The sequence below is a fragment of the Oncorhynchus tshawytscha genome, linkage group LG09 (assembly GCF_018296145.1).
Source record: "Oncorhynchus tshawytscha isolate Ot180627B linkage group LG09, Otsh_v2.0, whole genome shotgun sequence".
Lineage (NCBI taxonomy): Eukaryota > Metazoa > Chordata > Actinopteri > Salmoniformes > Salmonidae > Oncorhynchus > Oncorhynchus tshawytscha.
In genome coordinates, this window is record NC_056437.1 from 40,407,360 (window position 1) to 40,426,165 (window position 18,806).

General features: G+C 41.9%; 1 protein-coding gene across 21 annotated transcripts in view; it reads right to left on the reverse strand.

Moving 5' to 3' along the window:
- LOC112257981 (neural cell adhesion molecule 1) overlaps positions 1 to 18,806 on the reverse strand; it is a 301,900-nt gene that overhangs the window by 47,381 nt on the left and 235,713 nt on the right. For 13 of the 21 annotated variants that reach the window (XM_024431981.2, XM_024431974.2, XM_024431975.2 and 10 more), the window contains exons 9-11: positions 11,293 to 11,322; positions 5,173 to 5,323; positions 1,297 to 1,481 (exon numbers count right to left, since the gene is read on the reverse strand). In XM_024431981.2, coding sequence (XP_024287749.1) covers positions 1,297 to 1,481; positions 5,173 to 5,323; positions 11,293 to 11,322 — 366 coding nt within the window. The remainder of the gene's footprint in view (positions 1 to 1,296; positions 1,482 to 5,172; positions 5,324 to 11,292; positions 11,323 to 18,806) is intronic. The other 8 variants (XM_024431973.2, XM_024431980.2, XM_042326917.1 and 5 more) reach the window with 1 other exon arrangement.

Genomic DNA, 18,806 nt, shown 5'->3' on the forward strand with positions numbered 1-18,806 from the left:
ATCGTATCTCATTTTGTCAGAAATCCATTTGTATTGCTAAACTGTATGGGTTGGGATTATGGTTCATGAACTTGTTTAGCTAGCTAGCTTGCTACATGTTTAAACAAAAGACTCCACTTAGCCAGATGATTATGTAGCCAGGTGTGCCTGGGGATGATAAGGCCATCTATCCCTTGTTCCATTTTCCACCCAACTGCAGTGTATGATATACCTGTTTGAGGCTCGGAGTCTGTACTTTTGTAAAGTGTACAGAAAAGCCAATATTGGAAATGGTACATAAGTCTCAACTGGTAAATGTGGTCACATACGTGCTGCTGGCGTTACCCAGTTTGAGCTTGCCTTAGGTGAATTGTGTTTTAACATCTGGTAATTGTATAAACCAACAGGTAGTTGTCAATCTCAGGAGGAAAGGGAAAGGGGGGTACCTGGTCAGTTGTCCAGCTGAACATATTCAACTGAAATGTGTCTTCCGCATTTAACCCAACCCCTCTGAATCAGAGAGGTGGGGGGCTGCCTTAATTGACATCCACGTCTTCGGCGCTGGGGGAACAGTGGGTTAACTGCCTTGCTCAGGGCCAGAATGACAGAGTTTTACCTTGTCAGCTCGGGGATTCGATCCAGCAACCTTCCGGTTACAATGCTCTAACTGCAACTACAGTCCTTGAGAAAGGCACTTATTTATGATATATATATATTTTTTAAATTGAACCTTTATTTATTAACTTGAGAAAGGCACTTAAACCAAAATGGTTCAGGAAAAAACCACATACCAGTATAAATCCAGTTGTATTATTGTATTTCACGTTACATAAAAGCGTCTCTAAAGTACCTCAGAAAGAATTATGCCATCAACAATTATTCTCTCTCCAGGGACCTTGACACAAAATAGCCACGGTGTATTATGGTGATATAATATCCGTGTGCTATCATTTCACTGACAGTTAATTGCGAGATAACATTACTGTCATACTTAATTGGTCAGCCTAAGCACGTCTCAACTTGAGCAGTCAATTACTCCCTGGTATCATTAGGAAGTTTCAGTATGTTAAATGGGTACTCTACTTTGGTTGGATTACAGCTAAAATGAAGCTTTCAGCAAACTTGTTACCGAATCACTGCATGCAGAAATGTCAGGGTTCTGCAAGGGAGTCTCGTTTGTTTTAGCCATGCATGCTATGCAGGAACCAGACAATGTTTGGCATTACATTGTATGGAGTGCATTCTTAAAAATGTGATATCATTCATCACATACTGTACACACAGTTTTGGGGCCCTCATATCCCTATTGTACCATACCTCAAGGTAGCTGACAGCTGGTGTGTTGTAGATCTTGACGTTGGTGGTGTTAGTGCTAGACAGCTGCTGGCCATCTCTGAACCACACCACTGAGGCTCCCGGATGAGCCAGCACCTCACAGCTGATGTTGGCTGCGTTCCCTTCCCAGGTGTATACCGTCACCGAGCCCTGGATCTTGGGAGCATCTGCAACAACACAGGGAGGGACATGTCTGCACTAGACATCTGTACAAAGCTAAAACACGATAATGAATACTATAATACACTGCTCAAAAAAATAAAGGGAACACTAAAATAACACATCCTAGATCTGAATGAATGAAATATTCTTATTAAATACTTTTTTCTTTACATAGTTGAATGTGCTGACAACAAAATCACACAAAAATGATCAATGGAAATCAAATTTATCAACCCATGGAGGTCTGGATTTGGAGTCACACTCAAAATTAAAGTGGAAAACCACACTACAGGCAGATCCAACTTTGATGTAATGTCCTTAAAACAAGTCAAAATGAGGCTCAGTAGTGTGTGTGGCCTCCACGTGCCTGTCTGACCTCCCTACAACGCCTGGGCATGCTCCTGATGAGGCCAACTCCTGGACTGTGGTGCAACGTGGCGTTGGTGGATGGAGTGAGACATGATGTCCCAGATGTGCTCAATTGGATTCAGGTCTGGGGAACGGGCGGGCCAGTCCATAGCATCAATGCCTTCCTCTTGCAGGAACTGCTGACACACTCCAGCCACGTGAGGTCTAGCATTGTCTTGCATTAGGAGGAACCCGGGGCCAACCGCACCAGCATATGGTCTCACAAGGGGTCTGAGGATCTCATCTCGGTACCTAATGGCAGTCAGGCTACCTCTGGCGAGCACATGGAGGGCTGTGCGGCCCCCCAAAGAAATGCCACCCCACACCATGACTGACCCACCGCCAAACTGGTCATGCTGGAGGATGTTGCAGGCAGCAGAATGTTCTCCACGGTGTCTCCAGACTCTGTCATGTCTGTCACGTGCTCAGTGTGAACCTGCTTTCATCTCTGAAGAGCACAGGGCGCCAGTGGCGAATTTGCCAATCTTGGTGTTCTCTGGCAAATGCCAAACATCCTGCACGGTGTTGGGCTGTGAGCACAACCCCCACCTGTGGACGTCAGGCCCTCATACTACCCTCATGGAGTCTGTTTCTGACCGTTTGAGCAGACACATGCACATTTGTGGCCTGCTGGAGGTAATTTTGCAGGGCTCTGGCAGTGCTCCTCCTGCTCCTCCTTGCACAAAGGTGGCGGTAGCGGTCCTGCTGCTGGGTTGTTGCCCTCCTACGGCCTCCTCCACGTCTCCTGATGTACTGGCCTGTCTCCTGGTAGCGCCTCCATGCTCTGGACACTATGCTGACAGACACAGCAAACCTTCTTGCCACAGCTCGCATTGATGTGCCATCCTGGATGAGCTGCACTACCTGAGCCACTTGTGTGGGTTGTAGACTCCGTCTCATGCTACCACTAGAGTGAAAGCACCGCCAACATTCAAAAGTGACCAAAACATCAGCCAGGAAGCATTGGAACTGAGAAGTGGTCTGTGGTCACCACCTGCAGAACCACTCCTTTATTGGGGGTGTCTTGCTAATTGCCTATAATTTCCACCTGTTGTCTATTCCATTTGCACAACAGCATGTGAAATGTATTGTCAATCAGTGTTGCTTCCTAAGTGGACAGTTTGATTTCACAGAAGTGTGATTGACTTGGAGTTACATTGTGTTGTTTAAGTGTTCCCTTTATTTTTTTTAAGCAGTGTAGTATATTATTCAGGGTGTGGTTTCTAGTGTTATTTTCTGGATATGTCTCCCACAATACCTAGGTTTAACCACTATAAATAAAAAGTATAACACTCAAAAAGTTCGCAATTCTGTTTGTCTTTCTATGAGGACATAAAATGGTATATATCATATGGTGAGCATAGTAACGTTGTGTTACACTATGAAATAAAATCATGCTGTGGTAAGTTGCATTCAGGGGTAAAAGTGATGAGCCAGCAACTGTGTAAAAATAACACTAGATAAGACAGAGGCTGAATCTTCATTCCAGTCACCACTACACTATCAATTTGTTTTATTATGCAATTTGTGCTTTATGGACACGAATGTGAATAATAAATAAGCTGCCGTGTAAGAAGGACTTATATTTTATTCTTATTTGTTGTTTTATGGTTATGGTTCTTTGTTTGGCCTTTAATGTCACATGGCAAGCATAAATCAACCAGTTGTCAGTAAAACTCTCTGTACAACAGTGTGTGGACTACACTCACTTTCACCTATTGCTACTCTACACACTTGCTGTAACCAATTCAGTACTATTGACTTAGCGCCACAGACTCTCCCTTCACTACCTCAACTGCTATTAAAGCTATCACAATTTATTGATCTACCACACACCCCCCCAAAACTGTTTTAGTTGATCATGTTTAATATTGTAAGAAAATAACCCTGGGCTTCCCTGTGCCCATATAAGCTGTGTAAAATATTGTTCTTCTCTCTCATATGTCCTTGATACTGACGCCTCCCCTGATGCTGTTAGCTTTGGTTCTGACGTCTGACACTGGGCACTTGATAGCATTGCGGTCACCAGCTTTTGGGATTGATGGACATCGCCGAGTCGGCAGATTCTCCATCCCTGCTCCACCGATAAGGCCTTGCTCCCTCTCCGAAATCTCAACCCACTGTCTGACTCTGCAATGAACCCTGCTGTTCAATTACAGCTAAATGGGTTTCTCAAAATAAACCCTGCGCTTATCGAGAGGAGAGCTAAAACAATCATTGTTTTCATAAGATATTTTTACCAACCGAAAGGGCAAGACAGATTTTTTTAATATCAGCACATGAGTAGCACAAACACACACCGCATACTACAGATAATGTGAAGTGAGTGTCTCAATTGAGAGTTGAGTACTGTACGTGTCGATACCGGCATCATCCTATGTGAAGATGCTGTCCTGATTCTGCAATCTGGTTGGGTTTAATCTAGGAGGGAAAGTGCTTTGCGAAAGACAAAGCACCTTTTCTTATCGCTAATTACTGGCTAACACTGAACAACCCTAAACTAACATTACTGAACTAACAATCTGATTACTCACGAGCCAGACTCCAGCTAACCGCTAGTCCCTACAATCCTATCAATTGTGTATTGTGATGCTATCTGATTTTAGGAGCATATTACCTGTGTTTTGGGGGCAAGGGAAATTAATCTAATTGAACGTTCATTATTTGGTACATATTTTTTTCATTCTCTCTCCCTACATTTTCATGGAACATTTGAATGTGCAAAATGAGATTAAGCACAATTTGTCTCTCCCTTGCCTGTGCATCTCTCTGATGGTAATGGTGCACAGCTCCGTGCTACGTACCGTTAACAGGCTGAAGTGACTAATCTGATCAAACAAAAAGCCCTAACTGTGAGTCTGGAACTTGTTAACATTGAAACTTACTGGTCCCTACTCAATTGGTTAGGCAGAAAATTCAATAAAATCTTTGGCAAGGCTACAAAGCCATCATTACACAGTGCTAGATATTGAACAATCCACTGAACTCTAGTGACACAGCATAAAGGAAAAATCAATGGGTCAAGGTCATTGGGTCAATGGCTTCTGGGTAAAATTGTGTCAAAGTCAAGGTGTATGCATCTTTTGGTAACTTTCTGATCTAGAATTTTTTGGACTATCACTCTTCAGGACATTTTCTTCGATTTCTTCGTCAAAAATTACTATACGCAAATAGAAGGTGACAACTCATGGAACTTTTGAAGGTACAGGTAAAAAGTGGTATTAGTGAAATGTGATGTGAAAGAGCGCTGACAACAAGCTAATAGAGACAGACAGATGGGTGTCTTACAGCGGACTTCCAGGTACATGGTCTGCTGGTCTTGACCGATGGAGTTGCGGGCAGTGCAGAGGTAGTGGCCGGCATCGGTGAACTGGACATACTTCAAGGTGAGAGAGGAAACCCGTGCGTGACTACGCACCACAACATTCCCATCAAGACTCTACGAGGAAGAACAGAGAAGAAACACAATTAACACTGACAATTTCATGTTTTGGGATTCTTCTTCGACCACTCAAGGTGCAACCTTCTTTCTTCGGTTTTATATATATATTTGTTCTGTGCACCTGTCAGATTTGGACAGAATTGTATTTTTAATAGATTTGTTTTCTCTACTCAATTCCTTAACAAAATGCTGCCAAATAATTACGGCAAGCTCCCATCGGGCTGAGACAGATATTTAGGTATTTTTTCTGGGCTGCTTTGCAGGAGGTGGCAGGAGAACCAAACACATCAATAATGGAGCACATCAATGCAGCAGGTTCTAAAAGCATGGCTGGAAAAAAAATCCACAAACAACTTTTTTCCCAGCTTCTTTTGGGCTACACACAGCTTCACACCAATGGGCAGAAATACATCTACTTGCTAAACTACTAACTCTCTAGGACTCTTTTATAAAACAGCATCACACTTCAGCTTTTACTTTATTTTAATAATAGATCAAGATTTTATATGTGACACCCCTCCCTATTGTGTGGACTTCCCAACTAAGAGTTTTTAGTACTTTAAGTGTCAATACCGGCATCATCCTGTGTGTACGTACTGTCCCGATTCTGCAATCTGGTTGGGTATAATCTAGGAGGGAGAGCGTTTTGCTTGAGACAAAGCGCCTTTCCTAATAGCTAATTACTGACTAACACTGAACTGAACATTCCTGAACTAACAAACAGATTTTTCACTAGCCAGGCTCCAGCTAACCGCTAGTCCCTACAATCCTACCAGTTGTGTATTGTGATGCTATCTGGTTCAGAGCAGATTGCCTGCGTTTTGGGGGCAAGGAAAAGTAATCCAATTAGACGTTTATTATTTGGTACGTATTTTTTCATTCACTCTCCCTTCTTCATATTCATGGAACATTGGAATGTGTGAAATGAGATTAAGCATGATTTGGCTCTCACACACCTGTGCATCTTTCTGATGGTAATAGTGCACAGCTCCATGCTACGTACCATTTTCTGGCTGACGTGACTAATCTGAGCAAAACAAAAAGCCCTAATTGTGCGTCTGGAACTTGTTATTAACATTTACTGGTCCCTATTCCATTTGTTAGGCTGAAAATTCTATTCGATCTTTGGCAAGGCTATAAAGCAGTCCTTATACAATGCTAGATACTGAACAATCCAACAATCCCTCCCTATTGTGTTATGTTCTCCGTGTAGTGACAATGGCTGTGCAGCACTTTAAAAACCGAGCTGGCTGAGGAGCTGAGGCGTGTCCTACAACCTTCTCAAAGGGCAACATTAATCTTGTGTTAAGGGACTGTTAGAGCAAGCATCTGCTCCTGTGTCTTATGAGCCTGTATAGAAATAAGGTAACAGAGGGTAGTATTGTTCCGATTATAATAAACTGGAAAAAGCTGATGGCCCAATACAGATGTAAGCTCTTAACTTGAGCCAGTTTGCTACAGCATGAAAATTCAGCAGCAAGAAATTATAATTATTATGTGGAATATTATAATTAATGGACATTTATGTAGAGTTTGATACATTTTTCTTAAGGGAAAATCAAGTCTGAAGTATCAAAATGGAAATGACAAACATCAGAAGTCTTTTTAAACCTCAAATACACTACAGGTTTTAAAGTTCTCCTGCAACAGGGTGATCAAATTAAGATCCTACATCTGTAGGTATTTGAAAATCTAAAGCTTGATCCAATAGACAAAATGTTCAGATTGATGTTTCAGTGCAAACTGAAGTGCAAAGGACTGTTTTCATTACTCTATGATAAAGAGCTATTTCAATTACAAAATCAGAATGGTACAGACACTCAATATGACATTTAATGGGCAGGTTGAATAATGAATGGCACATGCTGATATCATGGTAAACATGAACGTTAATTGACTGCGCACCACTCACTGGCCCAATGTGACCAGTTTTAACCGTTCAAGAGGAGACCCTTCCATGACACGTTTTAATAGTTTTTTTTTAGTCCTGCCTGCTGACACCCTATTACAAAAGCTGTCATTAGATGTGAGATGTTAATCATGATCGTAATGTTAGTAGCGCGCTTATACACGTCAAACTGAGTCACGCCGTCTTGCAAATGTTACATGGCAAGCAGGATTCCAGTCTCAAAATAAGTGTTGACCCTAACAAAACTAATGAGTAAAGGGAGCATCATTACTTATATGGAAAGTCTATGTCTCACGTTCTCCCTAAAGCAATAGCAGCGACATGTGCAGTAACAGTCAAACGTTTGGACACACCTACTCATTCAAGGGGTTTTCTTTATTTTTACTATTTACTACATTGTAGAATCGTGAAGACATCAAAACTATGAAATAACACATATGACATCATGTAGTAACCAAAAGTATAAAACAATTCAATTGGGTTGAGGTCGGTTGACTGTGGAGGCCATCTGTTGCAGCACTCCATCACTCTCCTTCTTGGTCACATAGCCCTTACACAGCCTGGAGGTGTGTTGGGTCATTGTCCTATTGAAACACAAATGATAGTGGGACAAAGCGGAAACCAGATGGGATGGCGTATCGCTGCAGAATGCTGTGGTAGCCATGCTGGTTAAGTGTGCCTTGAATTCTAAATAAATCACAGACAGTGTCACCAGAAGAGCACCCCCACACCATCACACCTCCTCCTCCATGCTTCATGGTGGGATCCACACATACAGAGATCATCCATTCACCTACTCTACATCTCACATAGACACGGTGGTTGGAAGCAAAAATCTCAAATTTGGACCAGATTTCCACTGGTCTAATGTCCATTGCTCGTGTTTCTTGGCCCAAGCAAGTCTCTTCTTATTATTGGTGTCCTTTAGTAGTAGTTTCTTTGCAGCAATTCAACCATAAAGGCCTGATTCATGCAGTCTCCTCTGAACAGTTGATGTAGAGATGCGTCTGTTACTTGAACTCTGTAAAGCATTTATTTGGGCAGCAATTTCTGAGATTGGTAACTCTAAGGAACGTCTCCTCTGCAGCAGAGGTAACTCTGGGTCTTCCTTTCCTGTGGCGGTCCTCATGAGAGCCAGTTTCGTCATAGTGCTTGATGGTTTTTACGACTGCACTTGAAGAAACATTCAACGTTCTTAAAATATTCCGGATTGACTGGCCTTCATGATGGACTGTTGTTTCTCTTTGTTTATTTGAGCTGTTCTTGCCATAATATGGACTTGATATTTTACCAAATAGGGTAATCCCCCCACATTGTCACAACACATCTGATAGGCTCAAACGCATTAATGAAAGAAATTCCACAAATGAACTTTTAACAAGGCACACCTGTTAATTTAAATGCATTCCAGGTGATTACCTCATGAAGCTGGTTGAGATAATGCTAAGTGTGTGTAAAGCTGTCATTTAGGCAAAGGGTGGCTACTTGGAAGAATCTCAAATCTCAAATATATTTGGATTTGTTTAACACTTTTTTGGTTACTACATGATTCTGTATGTGTTATTTCATGTTTTTGATGTCTTCACTATTATTCTACAATGAAGAAAATAGTAAATACAAAGAAAAACCCGGCGCATCATGATAATCTAATCATTGGACCAGTGGAGGGAAAAAGTCAGCAAATTGATCTTCTGGTCAATGTCCCTGAGCCAGAACTTCTTTATTATATATGACATTGTGACACCTTTGGAAGGTCTTCTTAAGTCTACAAATTACTTGTGTGATGGCCAGAGGGGATTTGGTCTGTATCGCACGTTTGGGGCTTTGCAATTCAATCTATTCAGTAAGTCGATTTAAAGGTGGGATGGCTTAGTCATGAGCCAAAGGCATTGAGTGGTTTAAATTACTGACAGGCTTTTTGAAGCGTAGGTTCCATCCTGTTTCCGTCTCACAATCCTTAACCTGTTAGTATACAAGGCTGTCTACAGAGCAGCTTCCCTCACCTAGTAATTGGTGGTAAGCTGTACATGCAAGGCCTATTGCATTACATGTGTTCCGAGGCGGGGAGAAAATGTCATATATAAGCAGTGTGCACCCCGCTTTACATTGTGAGGGTTGGTCGCTGGCGAGGCTCATGTCACACCCTCACCTCGTGCAGCTCTTCTTGTGTTGTCACATCAAGAGAAACAGGATAGAGAGAGAGGGAGCTTTTGCAAGAGGGAGGCTTTGCAGCGGGGCCCCATAATGTAATTCTGTTTCTGGCTCTTATCTTCTCTAATAAAAAGCGCAGAAGCATCATTCTACCAAGCCCTTTTTCTCATTCCACTCAATTCAAGGAAAATAGAACGGCTGGCTGAGCCCGGGTACAAGAGTGAAAAACACCGCTCGGCTTCTCTCCCAGCCTTCAGAAGCAGTCGTACCTGCTGGGGACGGGAGTCTCATTTCTCTCAAAAGGCATCATGTCCGGAGGAGGCCGGACTGGAGTGTGATGTGGACAGCGTGGGATTTTGCCAAACTGACCTGTCGTATGGAGGGTGAACTTAGGAAAGCATGGATAAATCCTCCACCCACAGCACCATGTGAGTCTTTGGCACTCCTAACGTGTACGGTGCAAGTTGGCCCTTGTTGGCTTTTCCAAAATGGAAGCTTATGTGTAAACACACCAACCCTCATCAACCCACACATTGCACTGTTAATGCAAGTTGCCTCAAACCAGTTGCAATGGTGAAAAGATCAGAGCAGCTCATTAGAAATATCAAAAGTAAAATACATGCCACAACATTATGTGAAATGTAAACTGCTTTTCCTACAAACTACGAGTCTAGAATACCACAGACTAAGACTGGTGGAATACTATGTGGCATCTAAAAATACGCATTTAGCAACACTAGTTATCTACTGAAGCTAAACCAAAATTGGCTAAGTTAGGAGAACCAAAATTATACGAATTCTGACAGATCAACATTTCAGTTATAAAGTTATCCTGGCTGTGGGGCAATTATCTAGGCTACATGGTAGCAGTCCCATTTTTTGAACTGAGATTGAAAACCGACATTCAGTTTTCTGATGTGAATTCATGGTTGGATGCTAGAGTATTGATCACCTGAGATCTGAATGAATAATATACTTTTTCCAGTGAATTTCACTTAGTATTTTTTTGTGAAGGCAGTGGGATTCATGAAAGGTTTATAACGGCTTGCAAGATGATTAACTAGTTTTAATCTGGAGCTCTGGGAATCCTATTTTTCCCATCACTCACACACACCATCCATATGTCACTGAATCATTCATATAAACACAGCACACATGTTGATGAATATTCATACACTGAACCAAACAACAGTTATGCCTTGTGTGACAGAGGAATTGCGGTGGTTGAGTAAATGCCTCGAATATTTACCACAAAGGCATAAGCATTTGTTGAATTCATGTGTTGGTTTTGGTTTTGTCTGGCATCACATTACTATAAAATATCTTATTCGCTTTTATCCTGGTCCTTTCTATCTTTCAAGCAGTGGATTAGACAGCATTAAGGGACATCTCTATTTTAGGGTTTTATTTGTGCAGTCTACAGTTAGGCTGGTTAGTGTTTTCAAAAAAGGCACAGCTAGATTGGCTGGGCTTGGTCCACGTCAGAGCACAGTGTAGGCTGATTTAAGTTTTTCCAATGGTGCCTGGCTAGCCCCAGTCCCTTGACAGGACTCTTGGGGCAAACTGCTTTGTGGGAACTGTCGACACCCTCATAATAAGTGGTTATGAAACCAAATGTATGAGCGGAATCAATATGAGGGACTGAACTTGAGGGCAAGTTGTAAATTAGCAATCAAAACATTTAATGAAAAATTATCTTTCAAAAGGAAGCGTCTCATTTCATATTCCTGAATTTGACTTCATTAGTCTGGAATCGTATTGGTGCCAGATTTTGGGGAGTTTGAGGAAAGAATTTGGAGAGAAAGTCAACACGAATGCTCTGTAGTGAACAGGGTTAGTCTACTATGAGACTGGCTAGGTGTTAGGCACTGAATCTAGGATCTGGCTACGTGTTTAGTAGCCATACCTCGTACGTCTCAGGCCGAGTCCAAGAAGCCTTGAGGGGACAAACACCACACATGTTATATGCTGCCAATGCAGGCTGGATTTTACCTGTAGCAGTCCAGTGAAATGAGCTCATGTTCAAATCAAAGATGCATGACATTTAATGAGAGAATACATGTTAAAGAAGCTTTACTCACACATTTAAATTGAACCATTTATTTTTGTTGATTGAACCCTCACAGTTGAACAACAGAGCCTAACACTGATGTAACATTTACTGTAGGTCTTCAGGCAAAGTTAAGGCTATTACTTGAGCACAATATTGTTATAGATTTCGTTTTAAAATTGCCCTCAAACATTATGCTATTATTACTTTCAACAGCTTAATCAATGCCAAGAGCTTCAGCTTTGAGTTGTTTTCCATGTTATCATCCCATCACAAGCGATAACAAAACAACAGCATCATCAACAACCAAAGGACAGACACTGGATACAGTTTCAAGGTTTGAAAATGATGAAAAAATGAATTTGAAGGGGGAATATGTGATATTCTGTGACGAGGGGTGTCATGCCAACAGCATTCCTACATGGTTACTATTCAGGAGGAGACATGTCTGGGAGGGGGTGAAAGGCCACCTGCACAACTGGACATGCACGCTGACAAGTGATCAAATGCCAAACCATGGCGTCCTCTGTAATACATTATGGGAGGCTCTAAATCACTTTTCATGCATCTGCAGGGAAAGAGACAAAGGCCTTTGAGGCCAATTTTGAGAAAGTCGTTATGGGTAACCGATTGGACTTCCTTTGCTAAATAGTAGCCAATATTGTTATCAGAATAATATACTGTACATCTTCATTATTACCTTTAGTGAGTGGCGACCCGTCATTCAGGGCAGGTGGGGCTGTCATTGACCCCACCAGTTTAGCAAAGAAAAATAATTTTGCATGTTATTTTGGTGTCACATGAGTTTAAAAACAATGTAAAACATGTTTTAATAATCCTTGAGTTAATAAAGCCGTATACAAACATGTTCTCTTTCTTGCTCCAAAATGCCGGCGTTTCATCCTAGCTCAATGCTATCTGTGGTGGAGGGGCAGCCAGCGAAAATACAGAGTGTAGCTGTTGATAATATTCTCTAGTTGAGCCATGATTGGCTCAGTGTTCTGTCACTCATGGGGACACTACGTCAACAATGAGTGGTTTGGAAGGAATCAGTGACAAACTGCGAGTGTTGCAAAGCAATTACTATTTTGCCTCCCCTGCCTGCAATTCGGTGGAGGAGCTGTGTGGTCCAAGTCTGGGTTTAAAGATTTAAAACATTGTTGGAAAGGGTCTCTTTTCCAAGCTTAAAGGGATAAACATTCATACGCAACACCATGGGTCAGAAAAGGTTGAATACTTTGGTCATGCTGTCAATCCAGCATGACTTCAGTTACGTTCAAAACAACGTATTTATCCTATGGTTCTGACTTGGTGTACAGGGAGAATACTGTAAGAACAGCTGAATTCTGTCACTGTCCATTTCAAAAGTGCTGAACAAATAGGCATATTGACTACGTTTGTCTTAGCGCACTCATCTTCAATCAAAATTGCAGCTTGCCTCTTATCCACTCATTGTTTCCTTATGCCATAGTTTGTACATCTTAATTGTTATACTGCTTATAAACTGTAGGTCCATGTCATTAGTATCGTTCATCATTTTAGGCAATGTTGGACTGATGCATTTCATTGTTTTGCTTACTTTGTGTATTATAATTAGCTAATGTGGTTTTCATGATGTAGGGGATGCTATATAAATATGTTTGTGTCTGCAACCATGTTTGCCAGTGAGTCTCTTCCCATTCAAATATTTTATTTTCAACCTATGGTTCAGTAATTGACCCATGTATTTCCAGTTGAGATTGCAAGGGTAGTTGTGTTTGAGCAATGCGCTGACTATGCGTCAGTATATTGTCTATAAAAGTGGGCCCCCCCTCTCTTCGTCCCCCTCCCCCATAGAGAGAGAGAGGAAGTTAAGGTGTCAACATCATGCTGAATTTATCTGAACTAAAATGTCTGAATCTGTTGGTGTCCATTTTGAAAGTGCTGAACAAATAGGACTACCTCGTCACTGCTCGTTTGCTTATACTTAGAGATAAGTGCTAATGATAAGAACAAAGAACAAAGATTATGAATTCACTAAACATAAATTGAGTAGTGTGTGTGTCTGGATCAAAAGTCAAAAATCATATCGGCATTTGTTGTTATTGAAGGAGAATGTTCTTATCGAGTTACACAAATCCACAAGGAGTCAGTAGAAACCATATTTACTTAAACTGACCACGACTCCATTTTGTTGATCCCTGCCTACAAACAGAAACTAAAACAAGAGGCTCCCACGCTGAGGTCTGTCCAACTCTGGTCCGACCAAGCTGACTCCACACTCCAAGACTGCTTCCATCAGGTGGACTGGGATATGTTTCGTATTGCGTCAGACAACAACATTGACGAATACGCTGATTCGGTGTGCGAGTTCATTAGAACGTGCGTTGAAGATGTCGTTCCCATAGCAACGATTAAAACATTCCCTAACCAGAAACCGTGGATTGATGGCAGCATTCGTGTGGAACTGAAGGCGCGAACCACTGCTTTTAATCAGGGCAAGGTGTCTGGTAACATGACTGAATACAAACAGTGCAGCTATTCCCTCCGCAAGGCTATCAAACAAGCTAAGCGCCAGTACAGAGACAAAGTAGAATCTCAATTCAACGGCTCAGACACAAGAGGCATGTGGCAGGGTCTACAGTCAATCACGGACTACAGGAAGAAACCCAGCCCAGTCACGGACCAGGATGTCTTGCTCCCAGGCAGACTAAATAACTTTTTGCCCGCTTTGAGGACAATACAGTGCCACTGACACGGCCTGCAACGAAAACATGCGGTCTCTCCTTCACTGCAGCTGAAGTGAGTAAGACATTTAAACGTGTTAACCCTCGCAAGGCTGCAGGCCCAGACGGCATCCCCAGCCGCACCCTCAGAGCATGCGCAGACCAGCTGGCCGGTGTGTTTACGGACATATTCAATCAATCCCTATACCAGTCTGCTGTTCCCACATGCTTCAAGAGGGCCACCATTGTTCCTGTTCCCAAGAAAGCTAAGGTAACTGAGCTAAACGACTACCGCCCCGTAGCACTCACTTCCGTCATCATGAAGTGCTTTGAGAGACTAGTCAAGGACCATATCACCTCCACCCTACCTGACACCCTAGACCCACTCCAATTTGCTGATCCTCAACACTGGGGCCCCACAAGGGTGCATTCTGAGCCCTCTCCTGTACTCCCTGTTCACCCACGACTGCGTGGCCACGCACGCCTCCAACTCAATCATCAAGTTTGCGGACGACACAACAGTGGTAGGCTTGATTACCAACAACGATGAGACGGCCTACAGGGAGGAGGTGAGGGCCCTCGGAGTGTGGTGTCAGGAAAATAACCTCACACTCAACGTCAACAAAACTAAGGAGATGATTGTGGACTTCAGGAAACAGCAGAGGGAACACCCCCCTATCCACATCGATGGAACAGTAGTGGAGAGGGTAGCAAGTTTTAAGTTCCTCGGCATACACATCACAGACAAACTGAATTGGTCCACTCACACAGACAGCATCGTGAAAAAGGCGCAGCAGCTCCTCTTCAACCTCAGGAGGCTGAAGAAATTTGGCTTGTCACCAAAAGCACTCACAAACTTCTACAGATGCACAATCGAGAGCATCCTGGCGGGCTGTATCACCGCCTGGTACGGCAACTGCTCCGCCCTCAACCGTAAGGCTCTCCAGAGGGTAGTGAGGTCTGCACAACGTATCACCGGGGGCAAACTACCTGCCCTCCAGGACACCTACACCACCCGATGTTACAGGAAGGCCATAAAGATCATCAGACACCCGAGCCACTGCCTGTTCACCCCGCTATCATCCAGAAGGCGAGGTCAGTACAGGTGCATCAAAGCTGGGACCGAGAAACTGAAAAACAGCTTCTATCTCAAGGCCATCAGACTGTTAAACAGCCACCACTAACATTGAGTGGCTGCTGCCAACACACTGACACTGACTCAACTCCAGCCACTTTAATAATGGGAATTGATGGGAAATGATGTAAATATATCACTAGCCACTTTAAACAATGCTACCTTATATAATGTTTACATACCCTACATTATTCATCTCATATGCATACGTATATACTGTACTCTATATCATCGACTGCATCCTTATGTAATACATGTAACACTAGCCACTTTAACTATGCCACTTTGTTTACATACTCATCTCATATGTATATACTGTACTCGATACCATCTACTGTATCTTGCCTATGCTGCTCTGTACCATCACTCATTCATATATCCTTATGTACATATTCTTTATCCCCTTACACTGTGTATAAGACAGTAGTTTTGGAATTGTTAGTTAGATTACTTGTTGGTTATTACTGCATTGTCGGAACTAGAAGCACAAGCATTTCGCTACACTCGCATTAACATCTGCTAACCATGTGTATGTGACAAATAACATTTTATTTTATTTGATTTGATTAAACACATCAGCCATACCAGCTATAGTTTTTAATAAGTCAGTAAATGAGGTGAATGAGGTGAATTAACTGTTTCGCTGCCAGGTAGCCAGGTGTAGCGGTGGTAAGGATTCACTCCATGGTGCTGAAAGGAAAGCTCTTCTGTCGGGACAGCTTTATTAGGCCCTAACAGTATGTGGCTACCGTTTGTCACTGTTATAGTGAAATTAATGTATTGTTTAAGAGTAGTGTAGCGGCTTTGCTTGTTGAGTTTGCCCCACCAACTTTAATACCAATTAATGTCACATTTAAATGAACAACTTTTCTTTCTAAAATAATTTCTTATAGAACCCCTGAAGCTTGCTGCATTGAAAGATTGTTCAAAAACCGACAACCTTGCCAGGTGGTTATCATGCAAAAATGGGATCTATTCTCAAGTCATTTGGACAGGACAGGGTGAGATTCAAAAAGCAGTCCCTTTTAGTTTGAGATACATTAGGAATCAATAGATTCATTCTTTGGTGGAAAATGACATTTCTGCCATTGAGTGTCATGATGAATATGCATTCGTAGTGTGTGGTCTCACAGACTTGATCCACAACTCTGATTTATCAAATGGGACATGAATGGAAGATGGAGCGAGGCGGAAGGGAACTAGTCCAATGATCGATGGGGGAATGACAATGAACCAATAGAATCTTTGAAAGCCTTTATCACAGGAACAGCAGGATTTTCTCATTACAAAGGGCGTTAAATCAAATCCTCTGTGACACTAGGAAAGGGGAAAAAGAAAGAGGCAGACCGATACAAAGTGGATAGGCCCTGGCGTTACTGAGCGGTGACGAAGCAATGTTATCCAGGTGGAACATTCGTGTTAGGGGAGGACAGAGTTATATGAGTTCTACACCTAACTGGAAGGGAATATAGGCCAGATATGACAATACAATCCAGAATATCAAGTGACAATAAAGCTTTTATAGTCAGTAATATTATTATTATTAGAAAATCTATTCAAATTATATGTGATAAATATAGCATGGTAGAACTTTTCCAACTCCAGTTATCTCCAGCAATCTAGGATCAGCTATCCCTCCCCTAATACTAACCTTAACCATTAGTGAGGAAAATACAAAACTGACCCAAGAGCAGAGTTGAGGAAACTTCACCCCCATCATCATGATGTGCCTCCTTCACAGCCAGCCCGCTATAAAGCATTACCTCGCTACTTATTAGGGAGTCAAGCATGACCTTTAAGTGAGGGAAATGCTGCAGGACATTCATACATCCTCTTTAAACACCAAAGCCTCCAGCTACCGGTGCTGTCACAGAAGCCAATAGAGCCCACCAGTGTACGAAATCTTCGAAAATGTATTATTCAAGCCTGGCAACCACTAGTCCCAGGTCAACTGAGGATAAATGCTAGGTTGGCAATTTGCTATCTATTCTGTGTTTGTTGGAATAGCAATGGCTTGCAATTGCTTTTCATGATCCTTCAACTCGGATAGGTGGAGATTTTACGTGTTCCTAACAAACTGTTAATTTGTTTGTTATTTTGCATTATTTGTAACTTATTTTGTACATAATGTCGCTGCTACCGTCTCTTATGACCAAAAAAAACTTCTGTACATCAGAACAGCGATTACCCATCACAAACTGGAAGAAGCTTTTTCCACCTCTTGAGGATCGGGCTGAATACTGCCCCCTTTGGAGGAAGTGCGTGCCCATAGTAAACAGAATTTTGTTTTGTCCAAAATTGCTAATATATGCATATAATAATAATTATTGAATAGAAAACACTCTAAAGTTTCTAAAACCGTTTAAATTATGTCTGTATGTAAAGCAGAAATCTCAGGGCAGCCATTCTCCCAAACTCTCTCTTGGCAACAGAAAAGTTGGGACAACTTTGACGTCATCGCCCCCACCCTTCCCAACCAGCTACAGATCTGGGAACAGTTTCTATGTGTTCAGCGCGATGTCTGCTTTCAAATGGGGCGTTCATTGTGAGAATCTCGCGCGCCCTCGTCCTTTGGCGGGCTAAAACGTTCGGGTCTAGCGAAAATACATGCACTCTATTGCGCGCGTCTGAATTGGAGCTCTCTCTTCTTCCATGAAACATCAAACGATGTCGGTTTGTCTGTTCGAGCTGATAATTGTTTTACACGTTTAAAAGATCCTAAAGCTTGATTCTGCACTTAGTTTGACCAGTTTAGTCGACATATAATATGTAATTTTGAAGTTTTGATGCGCAAGAGTGCGGGACCAGAAGTCATTTTGGGTGCATTTCAGCTGAAGCTGTTAGCATATGCTAATACAGAGACACACAACTTGAAACCAAACGATGTATTGGGTAAGTATAACTCCTTCCACGTCTTCTGATCGAAGAACATCAAAAGGTAAGGGAATATTTATGTGGTTAATTTTGGGTTTCTGTGGACTCCAAACGTAGAGGAGACATACTGCTAATATCTGAGCGCCGTCTCATATTATAGCCTAGTGAACAAATTCTGTAACGTTAAAAATAAATGTAACACAGCGGTTGCATTAAGAAGAAGTGTATCTTTGTAACTATATGTAGAACATGTATATTTAGTCATGTGTATTGCTTGTTATCTGACGTTATCTGTCGGAGCTATCATCATTTCTCCGGACATTTGAGTAGCATTTTTTGAAAATGTCGTCATTGTAAACAGAGATTTCTGGATATAAATGGCATATTATTGAAAAAAACATAAATGTACTGTGTAACATGTCCCATTACTGTCATCTGATGAAGATTTTCAAAAGGTTAGTAAATGATTTATTTTTTAATCCTGCTTTTATAATTTTATATTTTCTGGGACAAAATGGCTGCCTCTTGTCTTTGTTTCGGTGGTGGTCTAATATAAATATGTGGTGTGTTTTTGCCGTAAAACATTTTAGAAATCTGACTTGCTGGGTAGATGAACAAGGTGTTTATCTTTCATTTGAGCTATTGGACTTGTTAAT